Raw genomic sequence first — 20,136 nt, 5'->3', positions numbered from 1 at the left:
TTACCCATAAGCTTCAAGATGATATCCAGATGTTAAAGGTATCTTGCACCCGAACCATTCACAAAATGCCTCCTAAAACTTGGAAATAAACTTCAGCCCCCTGTCTAACACATTAGAAGGTGGGAATGCATGAAGGCACAATTCTCTTTGTACGAATACATCTGCTAGTAATTTGGCTGATGGTGAGCACCTTTAGAGAACCTATCTACAATAACCAGAATTGTGGTATAACCCTTGGAGGGAGGCAGATCTATGATAAAGTCCAAGGAAATGTGCTCCCATGGAAGTGATGGCACAGAAAGAAGCTGGAGGTTCTCATAGAGCGACACATCCCTCAAGCAACTATATATTCTTAAACATCTGTTATTCAGACCCTCCACCAAAATGTTGTTTTTAGCAAATTCATTGCCTGGGCCACCCCTGGATGTCCAAACATAAGCAATTGGTGGCACAGATCAAGTACTTGCTTTTTCTAATTAACAGACAAGAAAAACTTCCCGTGTGGTATCTTTATAGTATGTACAGTATCTGGTGCATTTAGCAAGCCAGTAATTTTATCTGACTCAATAATAGGTGAGGGGTCTTCAAAGAACCCATCAGGCTTGTGTATGCGAGAAAGGGCATCTGCCTTTCCGTTTTTTCTGCCTGGGCGATACATTAATGTGAAATGAAATTGGCTGAAGAATAAAGCCTATCAAGCCTGACGGGCATTGATTCTTTTTGCTGACTTTAAATATATAAATGTTTTATGATCGGTGTATATAACACCTGCGGTGGGTTGGCACCCTGCCCAGGATTGTTTCCTGCCTTGTGCCCTGTGTTGGCTGGGATTGGCTCCAGCAGACCCCCGTGACCCTGTGTTCGGATTCAGCGGGTTAGAAAATGGATGGATGGATGGATGTATATAACACCTCTAAACAATGATGCCACTCCTCCAAAACCAACCTAAATGCCCACAGCTTACAATTACCTATGTCATAATTCCTCTCAGGAATTAAGGGGTTAATTTCTTAGAATACAAGGCACACGGATGATCAGCTCCTGTGTTGGGATGTCTTTGAGGAAGCATTGTTCCAGATCCGATACTGGACGCATCTACTTCCATGATGACTGGCATTTCTGTATTAGGCAGACGTAAGATGGGGGCTGTGGTAAACAATTGTTTTATTTGTTCAAACGCTTCATTCACATCCTCCATCCACTGAAATTTACACAGAGCTTTTCCTGTTAACGAGATTATAGGAGCTATAACAGAACTGAATATTTTTATAAATCGCCAATAGTAATTTGTAAAACTGACAAATCTCTGGACTTGTTTAACACTGCTTAAACATCTTAGATTCACAGGTGACGATTTGAGTAGTGGACACTTTGATGTTTATGAATGTTTAAACTCTCAAAAGCTGGATGCGAAGTTATCGATGAAACCCATTTCAATTCAAATGTCTCCAATTTCCAGTAAGACTCTGCTTTGCAATGACAATTAATAAGTCTCAGGGACAGACCCTACAAAAGGTTGGCATTGATTTGAGGTGAGATTGCTTTTCACATGGCCAACTGTACGTTGCATGCTCAAGAGTAAGCTCAGCACACAGCTTGGTCATATTACAACCGGAGGGGCGAACTGACAACGTGGCATACAAAGAGATCCTTAACAAATAATTATTGGTATATTTTCCCTCAGTTTAAAAAGGCTTACTTTTCTTCTTAATTAAAAAGTTTAACGCAGTACTTCGCCACTGTGAAGCGTGGGTATTTTGCTAGTTTAATATAATTAACCACCTATTTTTACATATCATCTGTTTTTGCATACTTGTGTAAACTGTCGATTGAAGGGAAAATTTCATTTGTTAGAGGTACAGCTTGATATTTAACATTCAGCCTCAGTAATTTATCCAGGCCACAGGTCTTGGAAGTGTAGCTGCCGGCTGAGTAAGGGGTCTGACATGCAAAACCATAACTGTTATGATGAAGGATTTCCAAATTAAGTAATGGGCTGAGCACAGAGACAAGAAGTGCAGTTAAAACCACAAAAGCCAGTTCTTCAGTTGTGAGTCGCCATTAAAACTACCCACTACCCACACCAAAAAAAATCTCAACACAAAGCACAGGAGGTTTCATTGGCTACATCTGCATTCACCGGGTGGGATCACAAAAATATGAAGCAATCAATAAATAAAGTGATAAATTCACATGTGGGGGCTGCCATGCCAGGTCCAGCTGTCTGTACAAAAATGAAACCATCAGCTTGTTACAGGGGTCTCAACCTGCGGCCCACCTCACTTTGCAATACGGCCCAACAAGCTCCTCCATGTTACAGACACACACTCTCAGATCACTTGCATTGGTCGTCCTACTGCATGTTAATATCTGGTGCTTGTTTAACTCTCGTTTGTCAGATCAGTTTATTAGAACTCTTTCCACGACCTCGTGAGTGCTTTACATCAAACGACTGCTCAGTGGTTGCTTAGCTGTTTGCACGTCGGCCTCCCGTCTCATCCTGTCTTTTTCTCCATTGCTCTTCACTTGTGTGTTCACGTCTATTTTTTCTGGTTTAACACATCATGATAATGTCTCCAAAAACACTGGAAGTGCAAACATGCGTCTATTTTGTCTTTTTTTATCAAACTCCATCCAAATCTGCTGAGTAAACTTCAGTCTTCCATTTGTGGCTTAACGAGTGGAAGTTTCAATGTGCTTTGTACACATGACAGCATATCTGGAATGAACTGATTACACCGCGGTACATTTTTAGTCAAAGCCTCAGAGCCCACATCATCGTCCTCCTGCTCGTCATCACCGAGTTCACAATGAGAATCAACACTCAGTGTTACACACCTTTTTGTGGTGAACATATGAGGTGGACACACAATAAAACATGGAGGAAATGAAAAACAGTAATGGGAGAATGCAATAAAGAGAAGAGACAATGAAACAAAATGGAGCGCCACAAACCAATTATCAAATTTTATAGCATATGCTGAGAATGTGAGAATAAGAGCACTGAACTGAACACAGCATTACTGAGCGAATGAAATCTATGAGTAACTTTTACTTCTTCTCGTCAGCAGACAGTTGTGCAGGCCCATAGAATGATGAGGTAATTCTGAGCTCTCATTATTAGCGATTTTTACACCAACATTGAATTATTTGTAATCCTCTTTATAGCCTTACTGATCACCGATGCTACTGGTGACGTCTCCTGTAATATGGAGTCCTGCGCTGTCTCTGTGTATCCACAATCATCCCCTTTGCTACAGAGGCTCTCTGTGGTCCATGACTGAAATAACCGCAGTGCTGATAGCTTTTCATATTTGTCTCTGATCATCAACATCATCACACGTAGTGACGGACTGTGAGTGATTAAAAGGGAGACATTACTTTTGTGTTTATTGTGTAATTGTCTGCAGAAAAGAAACAGCAATTCACTCCTGGGCACCAGCGTTTACTAAGGTCGATAACAGTGGCAGGTGAGGATTAGTCAAAGTAAAAAGAACATGCAAGGTGGTCAAGTGTGAGATGGAGGAGCTAAACAGAAATTCACAACTGAGCACCAGCATTCAGTGGCCTTGTTTGGGTGGTAAAGGGGGGTCTTTGGTGTACAAAAATTGAAGAAAATGTCATCAATCTCCTCTTCTGAATAGAATTACACAGTTAAAACAGTGTGGGCATGTGCAGTGCCTCCAGGTGGGACAGGCCTTAGTCATTGTGACGTCACACACAAGATGTTTAGTCAGCCTTTGCTGGGGCTATAAAAGTGAGTACACATGGGGGGCTACACCTCCATTTATGGGCAGTGCTCTGGACTAGAAATCACACTTTACATTTAATCCTCAGCCGTGATGTTAACATTCACGCTGCTGAGACCCTATAGTGCTCTCTCCCAGTTCACATTTTAGATAATAACTGAAATCAGCGCGTTATGAAAAGGAGATTTTTGATGTGTTTTTCAAAATCTGCCTGTTTACAATGCTGCTGTCGACTCATTATCTGCTCATGGGAGCTTTAACAGCTGAATGTCTGAAAGAGAAGACAGGGAAAAGTCTGGACGGCTCAGACATGTTGTAAAAGATCATTGAGAATAAGATGGCATGTCGATAAAAGTGTGACATCACTTCCTATTGGGTGGGGTTTATTAGAAGATCCTATGACAGTGGAGCTCATTGACCTCCAATGACTCTCATTTACATAAAGTGCCTTCACAGATAAAACTGAACTCGTCAAAGTCGCATCACTCACCAGACTTCACTGCAGCAGCTGAGCCCCTCTGCCAGTCTCCTGATGCACTGTGGGGTCAGAGGTGTACCTGTCAGGTCAAGTTTCTGAAGTTCTCCACAGCAGCTGATGACAGCGGCCAGCACAGCACAGTCCAGAGGATACAGAGATATGTTTCTAAAGTTCATCTTTAAAGCCTCCCCAATGGCATCTCTGATTAACTCCTTATTCTGAGTTTCATAGAGCCAGTGACAAACTCGCACAGCTTCACTTTTATTTTGGCCATGTAGAGCCTGTTTAGCTTTCTGCCTCACCCACTCCTGGATTCGCTGTGTAGTTGTCCCCTCAAACTCCCCCAGGATTCCTTCCAATGTTTTAAGGACAGGACACCAAGCCAGTCCGGCCATGAATCGAGTGACAATCTCAAATCGGCCATCTTTACACGAGTCCCACTTCATCAGCAGCTCCTCAATTCCCTCTGGTGGATCACGATAAACAGAGCAGGCAGCCATGAACTCCTGTAGAGTGAGGTGGTAGAAAGTGTATGTTGTGTGCTCCTGAGTGCTTTGTCTCTGCAGTAACCCAGAGATGAATGGAGAGGACAGGACTGGCTGAAGACTAAAATTAGACATCTCTTGCTTCTCATTAAACTCATGAATATTGTTTTCCACACCATAATAAGCCATCTTCTCCAGTTTGAGCAGAATCTGGTCTTCAGCTTCTTGTCTATGACTGGTCAAGATGTTGTGAAGAAACATCACAAATATCTCAGTGACAGTCTTGGGGGCAGCTCCTCGCTCTTCTTCAGGTGTCATGAAGTGGCTCTTCAGTGCAGAGCAGATAATCCAGCAGTACGAGGGGCTGAAGAACATGGAGTACAGGATGGGGTTCTCTTCTACATACTTAGAAGCCTCAGCGCTCATATCAGCAACACCAAAGAACCTCTTAAGGTACAACAGTCTTTGTTCAGGGAAGAACCCTACAAACTCTGCAAATCGGTGAACTCGTTCCTCAAAGTACCGAAAGGCCTTGGTGCTCAGAGCAGCCTCACCAAAGAACTTCTTAAAGTACATCAGCCTTTGTTCAGGGAAGAATCCTACAATCTCTGCAAATCCATCAACTCTCTCCATGTCCAGAGACCCTAGAGCTGTTGGTCTGCTTGTGATCAGGACTGAGCAGCCCTTCAATAATGTCTGACTGACCAGACTGGTGACCAGGATGTGGACAGGCACCTCATCATCTGGGTCTGAGAAGAGCTGACTCGGTGTGAAATCCAGTTTGCGTTTGTATTCCTCCAGTCCATCAAGTATAAAAAGCAGAGATTCAGGTTTCTTCAGGATTTCTTTTACGCTTTCATTACTAAGATATTTATAGTGCCTTACAATCAGCTTGGTTAGAGACTCTTGTGTCTCGTTGTCATTGTCTATCAGTTTCAGCTCCCTGAGTTTAAAAAGGAAAACAAATTGAAACCTCTGGTACTGAGTGCCTCTGGCCCAGTCAGACATGATCTTCTCGACCATGGTGGTCTTCCCTATTCCTGCCACCCCACTGACCACTACGATGTTGGAGGGATTTACACTGTCAGGATTTCTCCTAAACAGATGCTCAGTCCAGATTCGCTCACAGTTCTTTGTTGCTCCTTTCTCCCCAAGTTTTTCCTGAGTCTTCCCAAACTTCACCAGTTCATCTTTAATGTCCTGTTTGATGACCATCAGCTCCATGTATCGAGTCTCAAGGCCAACCGCGCTAGTGAGTGGATCTCCAGATGCAAGCTGATCATCCAGCGGTCTCATAGATTCAGACACAGCGGCTCTGTGTGTCTCACTGAGGTCTGCAGGTCAAAATGAGAACAAGTAAGGTGAACCAATGAGTACAGGAGTGGAGGGGCAACTGACCAGAGACGTGAGGACATGAGGCCCACCTACCTTTAATACGAGGCTCAAGGAGCGGTGACTGGGCGCTGGCCTGGATCTCCTTCAAGAGGTCCGGTCCTGGAGAGACAACAATAAATGCAGAGGAACATCAGCAGTTTTCAGAGGTACTTTACATTCTTAAAGAACAGAATCATTTAGCGTTTGTCTGCACTTCTGCCTTCAAACATCAGAGTCCAACCACTTCCAGTGTCAGTGTGGAGACTGCCTGTTCTCCCCATGTCTTTGTTGTTCTTTCCTTGGCTACTGCAGGTTTTCTCCCACATCCTAGTGATGTGCAGCTTACATTAACTGAAGACAACAACAACAACATTTATTTATATAGCACATTTTCATACAAATAATGTAGCTCAAAGTGCTTTACATGATGAAGAAAGAGGGAAAAAAGATAAAAAAAAGATAAAAAATAAGGATTAAAATAAGAGAACACTAATTAATATAGAATAAAAGTAAGGTCCGATGGCCAGGGAGGACAGAAAAAACAAAAAAGACTCCAGACAGCTGGAGAAAAAAAAATCTGCAGGGGTTCCGAGGCCACGAGACCGCCTGGCCAGCCCCCTCTAGGCATTCTACCTAACATAAATGACCCCAATCAGTCCTCATTGTATTCAGGGTTCTCATGGAAGGACTTGATGATGACAGTCACGTGGACTTCTGGTCTTTAATCCATCAATGTATGGACATCATGGTGCTTTGATTAGGTGGTGGTGGATCGCCACCACAGAAAACCGGAAAAAGAACAGAAGAGAAAATAGGGGTTAGTACGGATTTTGGAGCCACCATGAATAGTAATCACTAAGCTGATCCCATGTGGCTAGGTGCAGAGGTGTGGTCTGTGATGGACTGTCATGATGTCCATGTCATGTTTCAGCAGAACTGAGAATTGGGACCTCTCAGACAGTTTGTATAATTAGAATGGCTGAGATCAATCCACAAAGTTCAGCGAACTACAAGAAACTCAAAGCTGAGGCCAAATTCAATCAAGATGAGATTCTGAACTAAAATGATTTGTGTGTTTGAGCACACGTCTCTTACAGAGGCCTTCATTTAGTTTACTTGATGTTACATGAGCCATCTCTAGCAGTGTAATCACCATGATGTGAATAGCAATGTGGCGTGTCAAAAGTATCCATAAAAACAAGTGAGGAATGAGACATCTTCACCAAAAAAAATAAAAGAAGAAGAATTGTTAATAAAAATTAATAAACCATAAACAAATGTTAGACACAAATTGTTACTGTGGTCTTGATGCTATCATGATTGTCCTGACTCCCTGAAACACTCAATTGGAAGAGCTGGGAGAGTAAAATGAATGAATGAAATGAACAAAGTGAACTCGGAGGAGAAATGGAAGGACTGAGAGATTACATGTGTAAATTGGGGTCATTAGGCTGGAGGAAAGTCTAAGCTGATAATACATATTGTATGTAGAACAGAAGACAGGTCTTAAATTTAGGAAACAGAGTAATGGCCGGTGGCCGAAAGAATGTTTAGGAAGTGAACATGTACAAGGAAAGTGTCTTTTTGAGTGGTGTTTTTGAAAGGCAACAGCAAATGTTCTGGACGTGACAGTAAGTGGACTGATGATGAAGTAGGAAGGAGGGCGAGAAGGAAGATCTTATTAACACATTGGGAGATTGGTTAAAATAAATACTTTTAAAATAGTCCAATCTGAATGTGCTGCAAAGTTTTGCATGCAAGGAGAGTGCGGCTAGAAAGTAAGAGAAAAGGAAAGGACGTGTGAATGGGACTTCTTTGTCTAAAATGTACTGGTGTTAAATTTTGTGTTCAGAGGGTCTGTTAAAACTATATTGTGCACACAAATTTAGAAATATTTCATAAATTTCCAGAGCTCTGAGTTAATTTAGGGTAAAATTTGAGTTTTGAAAATGTGTAATATTTGATAAAATGAAAATGTATGCATTTTGCTTATAATAATGTTTATATGTATAAAACATCTTTCCTTCAGACCCTGATCAAGTCGTAGGGAAAAATGTTCTTTGATAATTATAAAATATAAAGGAGAGGATTTCTTTCAAGGATAAAATGTTGCTGGTATGTGTGTGTGTGCACGTGTGTGTGCGTGTGTGTGTGTGTTTGAAGGTGCATATTTGTTATGGACATTGTTTTAAATGCTTAAACAAGTTTAGAAAATGAAATTAGCATAACATGGTCAGCACAGGCAACGTGTAAGAGTAAATATTTCTGGATAAATGTTTCTAATAAGTCTATTGATACTTGGTGGAAAAAATACTTTTAATGTTTATATGTAATTTGGACAGTTAATCAAAATTTAACACATGATTATTAGCACTTGCAGCATTACCAGTTAAAAGTCAGTCCAATTTACGCTTAGACACCAGGTATAGTACAAACCTTTAAAGTTTGTAGAACATGGTATAAGGGAAATGAAGTTTGTGGGATAGTGATAAAAGTGTTTTTAGGAACTGAGGTAATTAGGGCCATATAGACAGAAATAGTTGGTGGCAATACAGGACAAATAATATATTATGGCTTCTTGGGCCTAAGTACTATAGAAGATAGCAAAACAAAGTAATAATTCAGCACAACAAAGATGGAGTGTCTAATGCATGGAGTGGTGAGTGTGCAGTTTGTGAAATTGGAAAGCCCAGATACAAACCAAGGATCCCTGCTGGTGGCAGAAGATTTTAACATCAATAAGAAACTTGGGTACAACACTTACAATTTTAATGTGACCTTGACATGAGCCAGTGTCTTGTATTAATGAGAGTAGTGCTGACTTCTTCTGAAGGGAGGATTGACACCTACTTTCAGCAAGATAGCTGTTTTTAAAGGTGATCATCTAATTTAAGACCACAGCAGGATGTAAATTGAGGCAACTTTGTGGATTACAGCACAAGGATGTGAGCATGGTTGTGTGTATGAGGACTCTATCTCTGATTATTGTTGTATACATTATTTGCAACATAAACTAGACCCTTTTTGAAGTTTTCAGGTAAATACTTGTGCTATCTGTGTCGCCACCAACAATATTAAATGAACTGACCATTAATGAAAAACATAGGACTAGGTACACTTATGTGAACTAACATAGCTAATTTCTGTTGAATAAGAAGGAAATCAAATAACAATGTCCATCACCAAAACATAACAATGTTTTATCATTGCACTTACAGGTTATGAGGTTATGGGACACAAATCTAACATTTACAGGGGAAAGCATATAATGCCAGTATACTCTGAAGATAAAGGACTTTGATTGTTTGACTTGATTTTCTATGTTCACTGTTATTGGTTTTATTATGTGATTTATCTTGGGTATTAATGATGTCCACTGATTTGTTATTCCCCAGATACAGGTAGCCAGGAATCTTTTTTTTAGCCCCCAAGGGGTGACATATTTAGTATACACAAGTTTTATACAGACTGGAAATAGAGTTACAGTAGGAAACTGGTCCTTACAGTTTTAGTGGGACCTTAAAAAAGTCCCAAAGGAGGGAAGGTGGAAGAATAATTTTAGGGCAACATAGCATTCATCTTAAAGAAATAGCATTAAGGGTTAATAAATGTCAGAAATCACATAAAGATTAAGTGAACAACAAAATGTAAACTGAAATATAAAAAGTGGTTTAGGAAAAATACTAAGATGGTCAACTAAAGAATGTACCAGAAGAAAGGTTAATGTTATATACAAAATGTACTCAAGGATAAGAGACGACTAAGAAGTCAGCAGATATCGTATACGAGAATGGACAGTCGTGATATGCACAGACATTTCAAGGGTGGTGGCGCAATTCAAGGGTATAAGAAGAACCAGAATATAATATAACAGACTTTTATTTTATACTGTATAAATCATTTGGGTGTAAAGCAATGAACCAAGCAACGTATATATGATATGATTCACACTGTATGTAAATTAACAGTTTATAAAATGAACCTCCATTCTTTGTTTCTCAGACCATTCTGACCAGGCTGTAACGGACTGATTTTGATGAATGCTCCTTCTAAGGCATTTTGCCGAGGAGTAAATAAAAGATGAACAGCTTTTCTCCTGCCTGATTACTAAATCATCCTGTTAGGGGACGTTTCTTTCTTTAATAAGATGTTCAATTTCGACCACACCTGACCCACCAAATGATCTGCCAAATCAGACAGCATCACAACTTCATTTGAATGTAATTAGCAAAATGTAAAAACAGGTAACCAGATGCAGCATTTATTTTTTTATCCAATTTATTTAAATTGTGGTCAATATCCCATACTACAGACATTTATATTCCTTATTTCATTGGCCACATCTCTTACAGCATCCACTATTGCATTTTGTGACTCCAGAACAGCGTCCATCAGCACACAGCCAGATGGTCACCCAGTGGTTTCTGTGCACAGAGGTGTGTGAGCAGCCAGCATCTGAAGATGTTCTGGGCACAGCAGCAGCATCATGTCAGTAGCATGGGGGTCAGCTTTTAAAATATTGTCTGAAACAAAATAAACAGTTGGTGGGCTGCAACTTCACTTTTTTGATATGTAAAAACTTTTTTTATTTCGAGCACTGTGCGACTTTCTGAAATTGAACTTTCCAGAGTCTCCACCACGCTGTATCACTCCATCACAAACAGACCTATGACAGGAAAACCTGATCAACAGCACCTCAAAGCAGCCACAGAATGACTGACTGTTCCATGTGTTGAGGGAGGAAAGGGTCTCACAGATATCATTAATTTACAAATAAATTGATTCAAAATGTAAGAACAGCAAACATCAACACTCCACAAAGCAATAGTTCATGCAGCCACAACCTCCACACCACTTAACCTACAAACCACAGACAACATGACAGAACATTAATGACACAACTTCAAGCACAAGCATGGACTCAGAAAACACTGCATGGCAGACATCGTGATGAACTCAATCAGCCTTGTGTGGATACTATGGAGTCAAATGGCTGGCTAAGATGTGGTGAGATGTTTGGTGAAACTGAAGGGTTCATGCTAGCCATATAGGATCAAGTAATAAACACGAGGAACTACAGAAAATCTATTCTAAAGGACGCTAATATGACAGACAGGACATGCAGATACGGCCACAAGGAACAAGAAGCAATCCAACATAATGCATTAGGCAGTGAACTCCTGACACAGACAGACAACATGACAGATACAATCAGATGGCAGACATCAAGAACTAGCACTGTCACACAAACTGTTGGGCATATACAGACCAGAGTATAAGGGCTAGAAAATGGCACCCGTAAACTAGACTGGGACTGAACTAGACTGACAGACCAAACTGTCCACCATAACAGACCTGTTGACCTTTCAGGCCTTTCATTAACTCATCTGATTTACAGACAATGCTTTAAAAACTTCCACAATGCTTCAGGCCCCCAGGTCACACAGAACGGAGGGTCTTGTTTAATGCTTTCATTTAAAAGTGAAATGCTGGGTTCTGGATGGTGTGGCCTAAACCAGGGGCACAGAGAGGATCATGGGAAAGGAATGAAGTGCAGCACAGGAATAACATGGAGGTCAATCACCTGTAACTAACAGTGGATCTCGCTACCCTGGACACAGAGACAGCAAAGCAGCAGCTCAACACAAATATGTACAGGAAGGGAAAGAAGCCCCCATGGAGTCTGAGATTAAAGCCTTGCAGATAAATGGAAATATCAGTAAAAGAGACAATCCAGTAATCTGTGGAGAACTTGGGCAAGTCAAAGTGGACACAAGCTGATGGGTATGAAGGATGTGAAGACATTTACAGGAAGAAAATAAAACCTGTGACTCTCATTCTGTTTAGAAAGACCTAAAGACACCCCTTGAGTCACCTGGGGGGACTCTTGACAGTTCAACAGGCATTAAGGAAGAGGTGAAGTTCAAGTATCCATCAATGCCAGCAGTACACCTAACAATTGAGTGGGACCCCAGACTTGTGTGTTTGAAAAAGAAAAAGAGAGGAAAGTGAAGAAGAGGAACTGCACTGGGAACCAGAGAGTCCAAAGGGTCCAGGGAGAGATGTATGGACAGGTCAACGAGACTAGACTGGACAGCAGATGTACAGCTATTCTTCTGCATTGTGGTTCTACGTCCTCCTCTTACATGTGTGGACAGTAAAGAGTGTGAAGAGTTCACAGTGACTTTAATAAAATGAAGTCAGTAACTCACCCTGCTCGGTCACCTTGTCCAGGATTCCTTTCAGGTTTGGTGATGGACATCTCACAAATTCTTCAGCCAGTGCTTCCCACAGGCTGACCAGCTCTGCTTTGTCCTTCTTCATCACCTCATCAATGAAGGACTCCACACCTGGTGTCCCCTCAGACTCTTCTTTGACTTTGACACCCTGAAAGACATTTGAGTGAGCAGACGTCCAGTATAGAGATGACCACTGGTTGACCAGTGCTGATCATTTAAACTGAATCATCTGCCATGGCACTCACATTAAGAATGTAATCTCCTGGCAGTGGTGCCATTCTACATCTTTACTGGATTACTTTTTTTTTTGCCTCTTCTTTGCCAAAAATACTCAATTGAGAACCAAATTGTGGAACATTTAAATAATAATAATACATGATGGCGGCTTTAGATAAAGCTGATCCTGTCATAAATGAAGAGAATGAACTGGAAAAATGAGGACTGACGCCATTTAAAATGAAAAACTCATCAATCGGAGTGCAAATGGAGAGTAATGGTGTGGTAAAGACAGCAGCCGGCATGGACTGAAGCTCTCCTCAAGGGGGCGCTCTCATACATGAAAACGGAGTGTTAATAACTCATGGATTATACTGAGCACAACAGCTAACCCGACAAAGTTAGAATCATAATAAACTGGACAACATAACATTATAGATTAGCATCATTAATGTTTATGAACATGTAAATTAAGATTGGGATATTTTTGGTATTTTTTTTCTATCTTGGATTCAGTTTTTCAAATGAAATGATTAGATTTTGATGTCATTACAATGCTGTTGTCTTATTTTCTTTCTTACTCCCTCATCGCCATTTTGGGATCTTTTAATGTCCACAGTCATATCATTTATCTTAAGACCTGGAGAACACGTTTTGGAATGTAAGGATATTTTTTTGCTTAAGATAATTTTTTCAGTCCATGAGACTTTAATATTTTGAAAGCTGAGTTTTCAAGCTTTACTCTCCTGTGTCCTGTGTGTGTTTTAGTTTTATTCCTGTGTCTGAGAAAGACGCCTCACAGTGTCATTGATGCATTCTCTGTGGGCAGATAATGGGTTACTAAGAGACCTTACCTGCTTCCTGAGGACCCCCCCCCCCCAAAGAGACCCCATGATTCATATCATATAAATTTCAGTTCTGCATAAGTAGAATTTCTCAGAGATTATGGACTTGCCCTGTGAACAAGTGAGGTTCAGTGATTTAGGTCCTGGCATTCTGGTTTATGACTTTTAGTTTTTTCATCTCAGCTCAGTTCTCTGCCTCAGTGTTCTGACTCTGTTTTGGTTGAATTATAATATTTCACTAAGTGACTCTTGTCTGACTACATAAATGGTGTGGCGTGTTTCAAAGCAATTCACAGCCTCTTAATTAACCCTTTTTTTGTCTTCAGTTTCTATGTTTAAAGACATTCTCCTATCTCCTCGTCTCAGCAGTAGCGTATTCACTCTCTTTGTCAAGTGGACTGTTTAATGAAGATGTCTGGAGACAGAAGGCAGCATCTGGTGGTCCAGCTGAGTCATTTCAGGTTTCCACGACTGGCATTACTGTTTATGAGTGCCAGGACCATTTATGATTACATGACATGCAAGTCATGTGTCATATTCCAACAAAACAGAGTTTATGGGTTAATACTCTAAAAGAACAACTCTTGATTTGTGAGAAAAGGCCATTTGATATGCAATGAACTCTCAGTTTTGTTTCTTTTGACCTCAATTCTTGATTTAATGTTTTCAGTTTAATGTTCGTCCCTCTCTTCTGGGTATTTTACTGTATTCCTAGTCGAGGACTTCTGCTTGCTCCCTAACTCTCTTTTCATCACCTGGGGCCTCATGTATAAACGGTGCGTACGCACAGAAATGTTGCGTACGAACTTTTCCACGCTCAAATCGCGATGTATAAAACCTAAACTTGGCGTAAAGCCACGCACATTTCCACGGTAACTCATACCTTGGCGTACGCAATTTCTCCGCTCGGTTTTGCAGACTGGGGGCACCCAGCGTCAAAGGAGTGCTACTGTTCCTGTGTGGTCACCCTTTCTTTCTTAGACCCACATTCCTGACGCGGCTTTATAAATACACTGAAATTAACTGCATATTGTTTATTAGTGTAATGCATCTGATTGTAATTAACCTGTAGCAATATAATGGGCCAGGGAATAGCAATAGTATTCCAAATACCATAACTGCTTTAGCGTTGTAACTCTCACTGCATCTTGTTCTTCTTTCAGCTGCTCCAGTTAAGGGTTGCCACTGCGGATCATCTTTTTCCATATTACTCTCACTGCACCACTCGGAGTATTTATATCACTGTATCTGAGTGTGAATCACAGCAGCAGCTGATCGGAAAGAGAATTATCGGTATACAGTTTCAAGCACACACTACCACAACCACGGCAAAAAGCGTCAAAGCCTTTCCTGTATGGACCTCGCGTTTCAATAACAGTTTCATCCCAAGAACTATAAACGCACTCAATCAGTCCATCAAGTGCTCCTTGTAGAACTGTTTGGAAGTACAATCACCTCACTGTAAACTTACACTACAGTTATAATATTGCACAACCTGCACTACTTTATAAAGCGCGTATGATGACTATATCATTTTTAAGATGAAATGCAGCAAAATATGTTGCTTATAGTATACAGATAAAACTTTAACTTCATTTAAATAATCTGTATTGTTAATAATTAAACATGTGAGGACACGGTGCCGCAGCGCTAGCTAGTTCACGGATAGCTCCTGCCTTGCGTTGTATTCTTGCTGGTGCTGACGTGACACTGGAAGGATAGACAAATAGAATAATTAAACATGTACTACGAAGATATTTCAATGTTCCTTAAAAGTTTTGAAGAATCGGCGTTCTAAGCTTACAAATGGCTTAACGTCTATTACAGAGCTGATTGTGTGGCGATTGGAGAAAGAAGAGTATGGGCAGGAATTGGAGGTTAGTACGTTTGAAAGAGACAGCACTTCTGTAATAAATTATTTCATCGAAGGTCGCACATGGTGCAGCAAGCCTCTTGCGTGAGATATGAACAATGACTGTGCCACCGTGTTCCCATGTTTAATAACATGCTTTTATTGCTATCATCATGAAAATGATATCACGTATACATCTCAGTATTTTAATTATTCAGAGAGCTATAATATCACGAATGTAATGCATTCTGTGTCCTGTCGGAGAAAGAGAAAGAACGGAAGTACGTAGTGATTCACACACAGAGCACATAGAAGATCAAACACAGAACAAAGCATTTAACATGCTACTTGAGAAACTAGTAAAATAAACGATTTTAAGATGAAGTTTATGATGTTCTACTTTAATGGCAAAATAAACTACGTGATTAAAGTGGAAATTTCGAGATTAAAGTTCACATTTCGTGCTTTTTTCCCACTGTGTGCCTATGTTTTTTGTTTGTACCCTAATACGCTTTCATATGACACTCAGACGGTGGGCTATGACTTGCCTTTTCACGGCGACTTTGATATGTGATTTCTTTTTTATTTCGGGCACTGTGCGACTTTGTGAATTTGATCTTTCGAGTTTTTCCGACACTCTGTCACTCGATCAACTTTCTTTTGTTGATTATACCACTGTTTAAACCAACAAATAGAACGTTTTTCCTTTGCCTCCACTTGGTATTCGCTGAAATTCTTATATTTTCCCCTGTGCTTTTCCCATTGTCTTTTCACAGAAGGCTATTTATATTGATTTGCATATTCAAAGAGGCGTAATTCTGGGAGGAGTTGGGGCGGGACAGAAGGCGCGTGCACGTGCGTTACTTTTCACGCTGATCGGGATTTATGTAGTAGAAGAACGTGAAAGTATGCGTGCGCACAGATTCCTGCATCTGGATTTTTCTGTGCGTACGCACAATCCCGCTTTTGTGCTTACGCCATGTTATAGTGTGAGTTCTACGCACGGCGTTATACATGAGGCCCCTGGTCAGTACCTGATCTTATTTTTATGGCCTACTCCTCTTTCTTACATTAACATTACCAGACTCAGTGGGAAGTTTACAGATTATGGCACCTCTTGCACCGACTGGCCTTTATGGAAAAGCCTGTAAGTTCATTCATTCACTCGCCTCGCGCAGCCCACATACTGCTGTGCAGTTAATTCAAAGCAGTGAGACGCACCACCACAGACCACCGGGTCTTATGTCCCTTCAGGGGCTTTCAATTAAGCTTTGTTTTTTTATCGTCACATTTTTTATTAAACCTGTTACTAGATATTGACAAGAGAACATAAAATGGTCTTATTAACAACAGAAAACTATCAAGATATCCCCACACACCACAGCCTTGGGATGTTGTGAAGGTAAAATAAAAGAAACCAAAACTGAAAGGCACAGCAAACAGAGGAGACTCCATCACCCAATTCCTGATCCACTGATCTGCACTGAGCCATCTCTGAATTGTAGAACTCAATGAGTTGTTGATCTTCGATGCTCAAAGTTCCAAGAGGGTGAAGATAAAGACCAATGACGTCCAGTGGGCCAACGTCAGGGGATCTAAAGTGGGAGGCCAGCACAGATTTTACAGCAATAGTAGCTCAAGTGATTAAGATCTGATGAAGTCCACAGAGAGAGAGAACAATCCAGAGGTGATGGGGGACTTCTATGTTAAGAACAGAAGAGACCATTTTGGACACATAAGACCAGAGAGAAGCAACTGGGGGACACTGCCAGGACATGTGGAAGTAAGTGGCAAGGCACTTAAGAAACAGAAGTGACAAAGACGTGGTGGAGTCAAATCCATAAAATGGTGCTTATGTGGGGATGCTGAATAAAATCTTTGTAGAATTTTGAATGGGGTGCACTGCTAGTTGGTGTTTTATGATGACTTTTTAATATTTCTGAACACAGAATTCCAGCACACGGTTGTATGTTAAGGAAGTTCACAAGCCCAGACAGGAGTTTATAGAAAGCTTTATGTGACAAGTAGAAGAGAAGGGCTACAGGTCTGAACTTAGGGGATATGGAAACTGCAAAAAATGTAAAGTATGTGAAACTGCGCACAAAGACCCCAGTTGAAGATAAAACAAGGAGGAGGAAACAGGAATGGCAAACCTGAACGACTTGAGTCCTGAATCGTAGGACCCCCAAAATCTGAATGACTTGCCTGCCGATATTAGAAAAGCCAAATCAGTCTTAGCGTTTAATTCAAGAATGGAGACTAAATTATGTGAGCATAACATGCTTGTGTTGGAGCTCCACAATCCTCTCTGGCTCTTTAATTGTTTTACAGTCATGTGAAAAAGTAAGTACACCCCATGGAATGCATATCAAGATTTGATCTTCATTTATAGAGTATCTTAAAATAAAGGAGATTTCAATAGATAGATAGATAGACACTGAAAAAACAATGAAATTAGATAGAATTTCAGTCTGTGGTAAATGTGAGTTGCCCCTTGGCTCTCATAACTGGTGTTGCCCCCTCAGGTTGGCATTTCCTATAACTGTCCAGCAGTAACATCGAGTTGGAGAAAGGTCTTCTCACCCCTCCAGACAGAATTCTTTCACAGGTGTGATGTTTGAGGGGTGTCGTGTGTTTCAGACCCCAAACTCCTTGAAGAGATTCAGATCCAGGCTTTGACTTGGCCATTCCAGAACTCTCCATTTCTTTTTTTCTTTTCAGCCATTTCCTGGTGGATGCACTGGTGTGTTTAAGGCCATTGTCATGTTGTAAGGTCCGCTTTCAGTTGAGCTTCAATCTTCTGACAGATGGTCTCACGTTATCCTTACGTGTCTTCTGGTACAATGAAGACTTCCTAGTAGACTCTATGACGTTAAGCTGCCCAGCCCACATTTACATTTTGTTGTCCATTGTTTGGCGATCTTTTAAATATCTTCTCTGACTCATAGGCATCTAGAACCTTCTATCTCAGCGTATCATGTGAGCTCTTCAGCCCTGACATGGTGATAACACACACTTCCAACAACAAACTAAATGTCTAATGTTTAAATCCTCTACAATGGTGTTCTGATCATTCTAGTGTGAGATATCTGAGGTAACGAGAAATGTAAGGCTGCACTTAGCTTTACCACATGAGAAATTTTTATTATGTTTCTTTAAAGTATAAAATGGACTACAAAGTGTAAATGTGGCCTGATGTTTGTTGTCTTTTATCACCCTTATCTATGGATACTGCTTAAATGAAGACCACCTTTATATATGTTCAGATATATTAAAAAAGTCTGCAATCATTCTTGTTGGATGATAAGGACATCTTGGTGAGGATATCCATATTGATCTACAAGACCTCAGGACTCAGTAAGTCAGTGTTTTCCATTTTCTTTCTCTGCTCAGTGACCATGGAGACACAATTGGAATGATTGCATTGACACTTATGAAGGATCTGCTGCAGTCACCTCGTGTCTGAATGTCACTGTGGTCATTTTCCAAACATAGGTGACTTGGGACAGTTTGGATTGAAAAGCACCCTGCATATGCCTATTGTGGAAGAATAAATGGCCAATTTGTATTGTACTTATGTGGGTATATGTCTATGTTTTTCCGTGTTAACTTCTCAACAAGGACAAGCAGTGATAAAAGAACCAGGACAGTCAAGGGTAGCAGAATCCTGATTCAGAGGGTCTATCTATCAGTAACTAGCAAGGACATGAGAAATGAAGGTAATCACGTACTTCTGTATTTGACAAGTGTATTTAAGAAGTGTCACCACCATATCTGTAAGTCGGTCATCTCCTTCCATGTACTGAGTGACTCTTGTCCATAGAGGCATTCCTCCCATCCTGAAGTGGCTTTATGAATTTGTCACATGTAATAATTCCAGCAACACATGACTGCTAATGGTGGTGACTGCAACAAACAATATGACTGTAACTGTGCGAGTGGTGTCTAAAACAGTGAGGCCTGCTGGGACAATATCACCACACAGTGGCATTGTGATGACTTCATCATCATCATCATGAAAATAAAAATAAATAACTATTAAAAAACAATATGAACAATCATACAATAAAACTAAATAAGGCTAAGAAGAGTCTAAAGGTCTCATCTGGAGTACTGCATGCTGTTTATGTCTCCATACTACAAAAAAGACAACGCAGCACTAGAGGAAGTCTAGAGATGGGCAGCTAGGCTGATTCAGGACTCAGGAGAGCATCTGACGGAGAAAGACTGAAGATGATGAACAACTCAGAGATTAAGAGGTGACATGAGGAGTGGTGCTTTTGGCAATAAAATTTTAGTGAGGCCAACCAGACTTTGGATGATCTTAGAAGGGGCGGAACCATCCTGAGAAGCCATGCAGAGGGTGAGTGTGTGTGTGTATGAATAAGAGAGGGAGGGAGATAATGATGATGATGAAGAGCAGAGTTTGTGAGACTTGCTCCTCTGCTTAAATCCATGGCCCTGGGTATGTGCTCATCACATGTGTCTTGAAGGGGATCCTAGTTTGGGATTGGATCAGCTCACGGACTTAATGAAGTGATCTCCGATGGTGTTGTCTCTGACCCCAAGTGAGGTGTGAGGAGCAAACAGCAGCGTGAAGGTGCAGACTGGCAGAGCAAATTAGGAGCTGCATGGAGGGAGCTGCGGAAGATCAGGCACGTGACGGAATGAGAAAGAGACAGTGTGTTACACAAGGCCTTAGGTTACTAGTGCAAGTGATGATAAAGTGCCAGCCAGATAATAACATCACACAAAATAAACCTCTATGAACATATCGGCGCACAGTACAACCACCAACGGAGAGAATTAAGAGATACCTCAGAATCAACATCAACTACTCAAAGTAGAAACACACATTAATACTCATGAAAATTACCATTATTGTTCAAAGTGCTAAA

The 20,136-nt window shown here is 40.8% G+C and overlaps 2 protein-coding genes across 6 annotated transcripts in view; both read right to left on the bottom strand.

Annotated features, from left to right (window-relative positions):
* Positions 1-20,136, bottom strand: part of LOC114643553 (protein NLRC5-like) — a 5,922,889-nt gene that overhangs the window by 844,507 nt on the left and 5,058,246 nt on the right. The gene's annotated exons all lie outside the window — the stretch shown is intronic.
* LOC114643557 (NACHT, LRR and PYD domains-containing protein 3-like) overlaps positions 1-20,136 on the bottom strand; it is a 1,908,976-nt gene that overhangs the window by 962,415 nt on the left and 926,425 nt on the right. For 3 of the 5 annotated variants that reach the window (XM_051925782.1, XM_051925780.1, XM_051925781.1), the window contains one exon: positions 4,240-5,447. In XM_051925782.1, coding sequence (XP_051781742.1) covers positions 4,240-5,447 — 1,208 coding nt within the window. Of the gene's footprint in view, positions 1-4,239; positions 6,047-6,140; positions 6,207-12,298; positions 12,474-20,136 lie in introns of all 5 variants that reach the window. The other 2 variants (XM_051925779.1, XM_051925778.1) reach the window with 1 other exon arrangement.

The sequence above is a fragment of the Erpetoichthys calabaricus genome, chromosome 4, assembly GCF_900747795.2.
Source record: "Erpetoichthys calabaricus chromosome 4, fErpCal1.3, whole genome shotgun sequence".
NCBI classification, from domain to species: Eukaryota; Metazoa; Chordata; class Cladistia; order Polypteriformes; family Polypteridae; genus Erpetoichthys; species Erpetoichthys calabaricus.
This window is presented reverse-complemented; position numbering and strand designations above follow the sequence as displayed.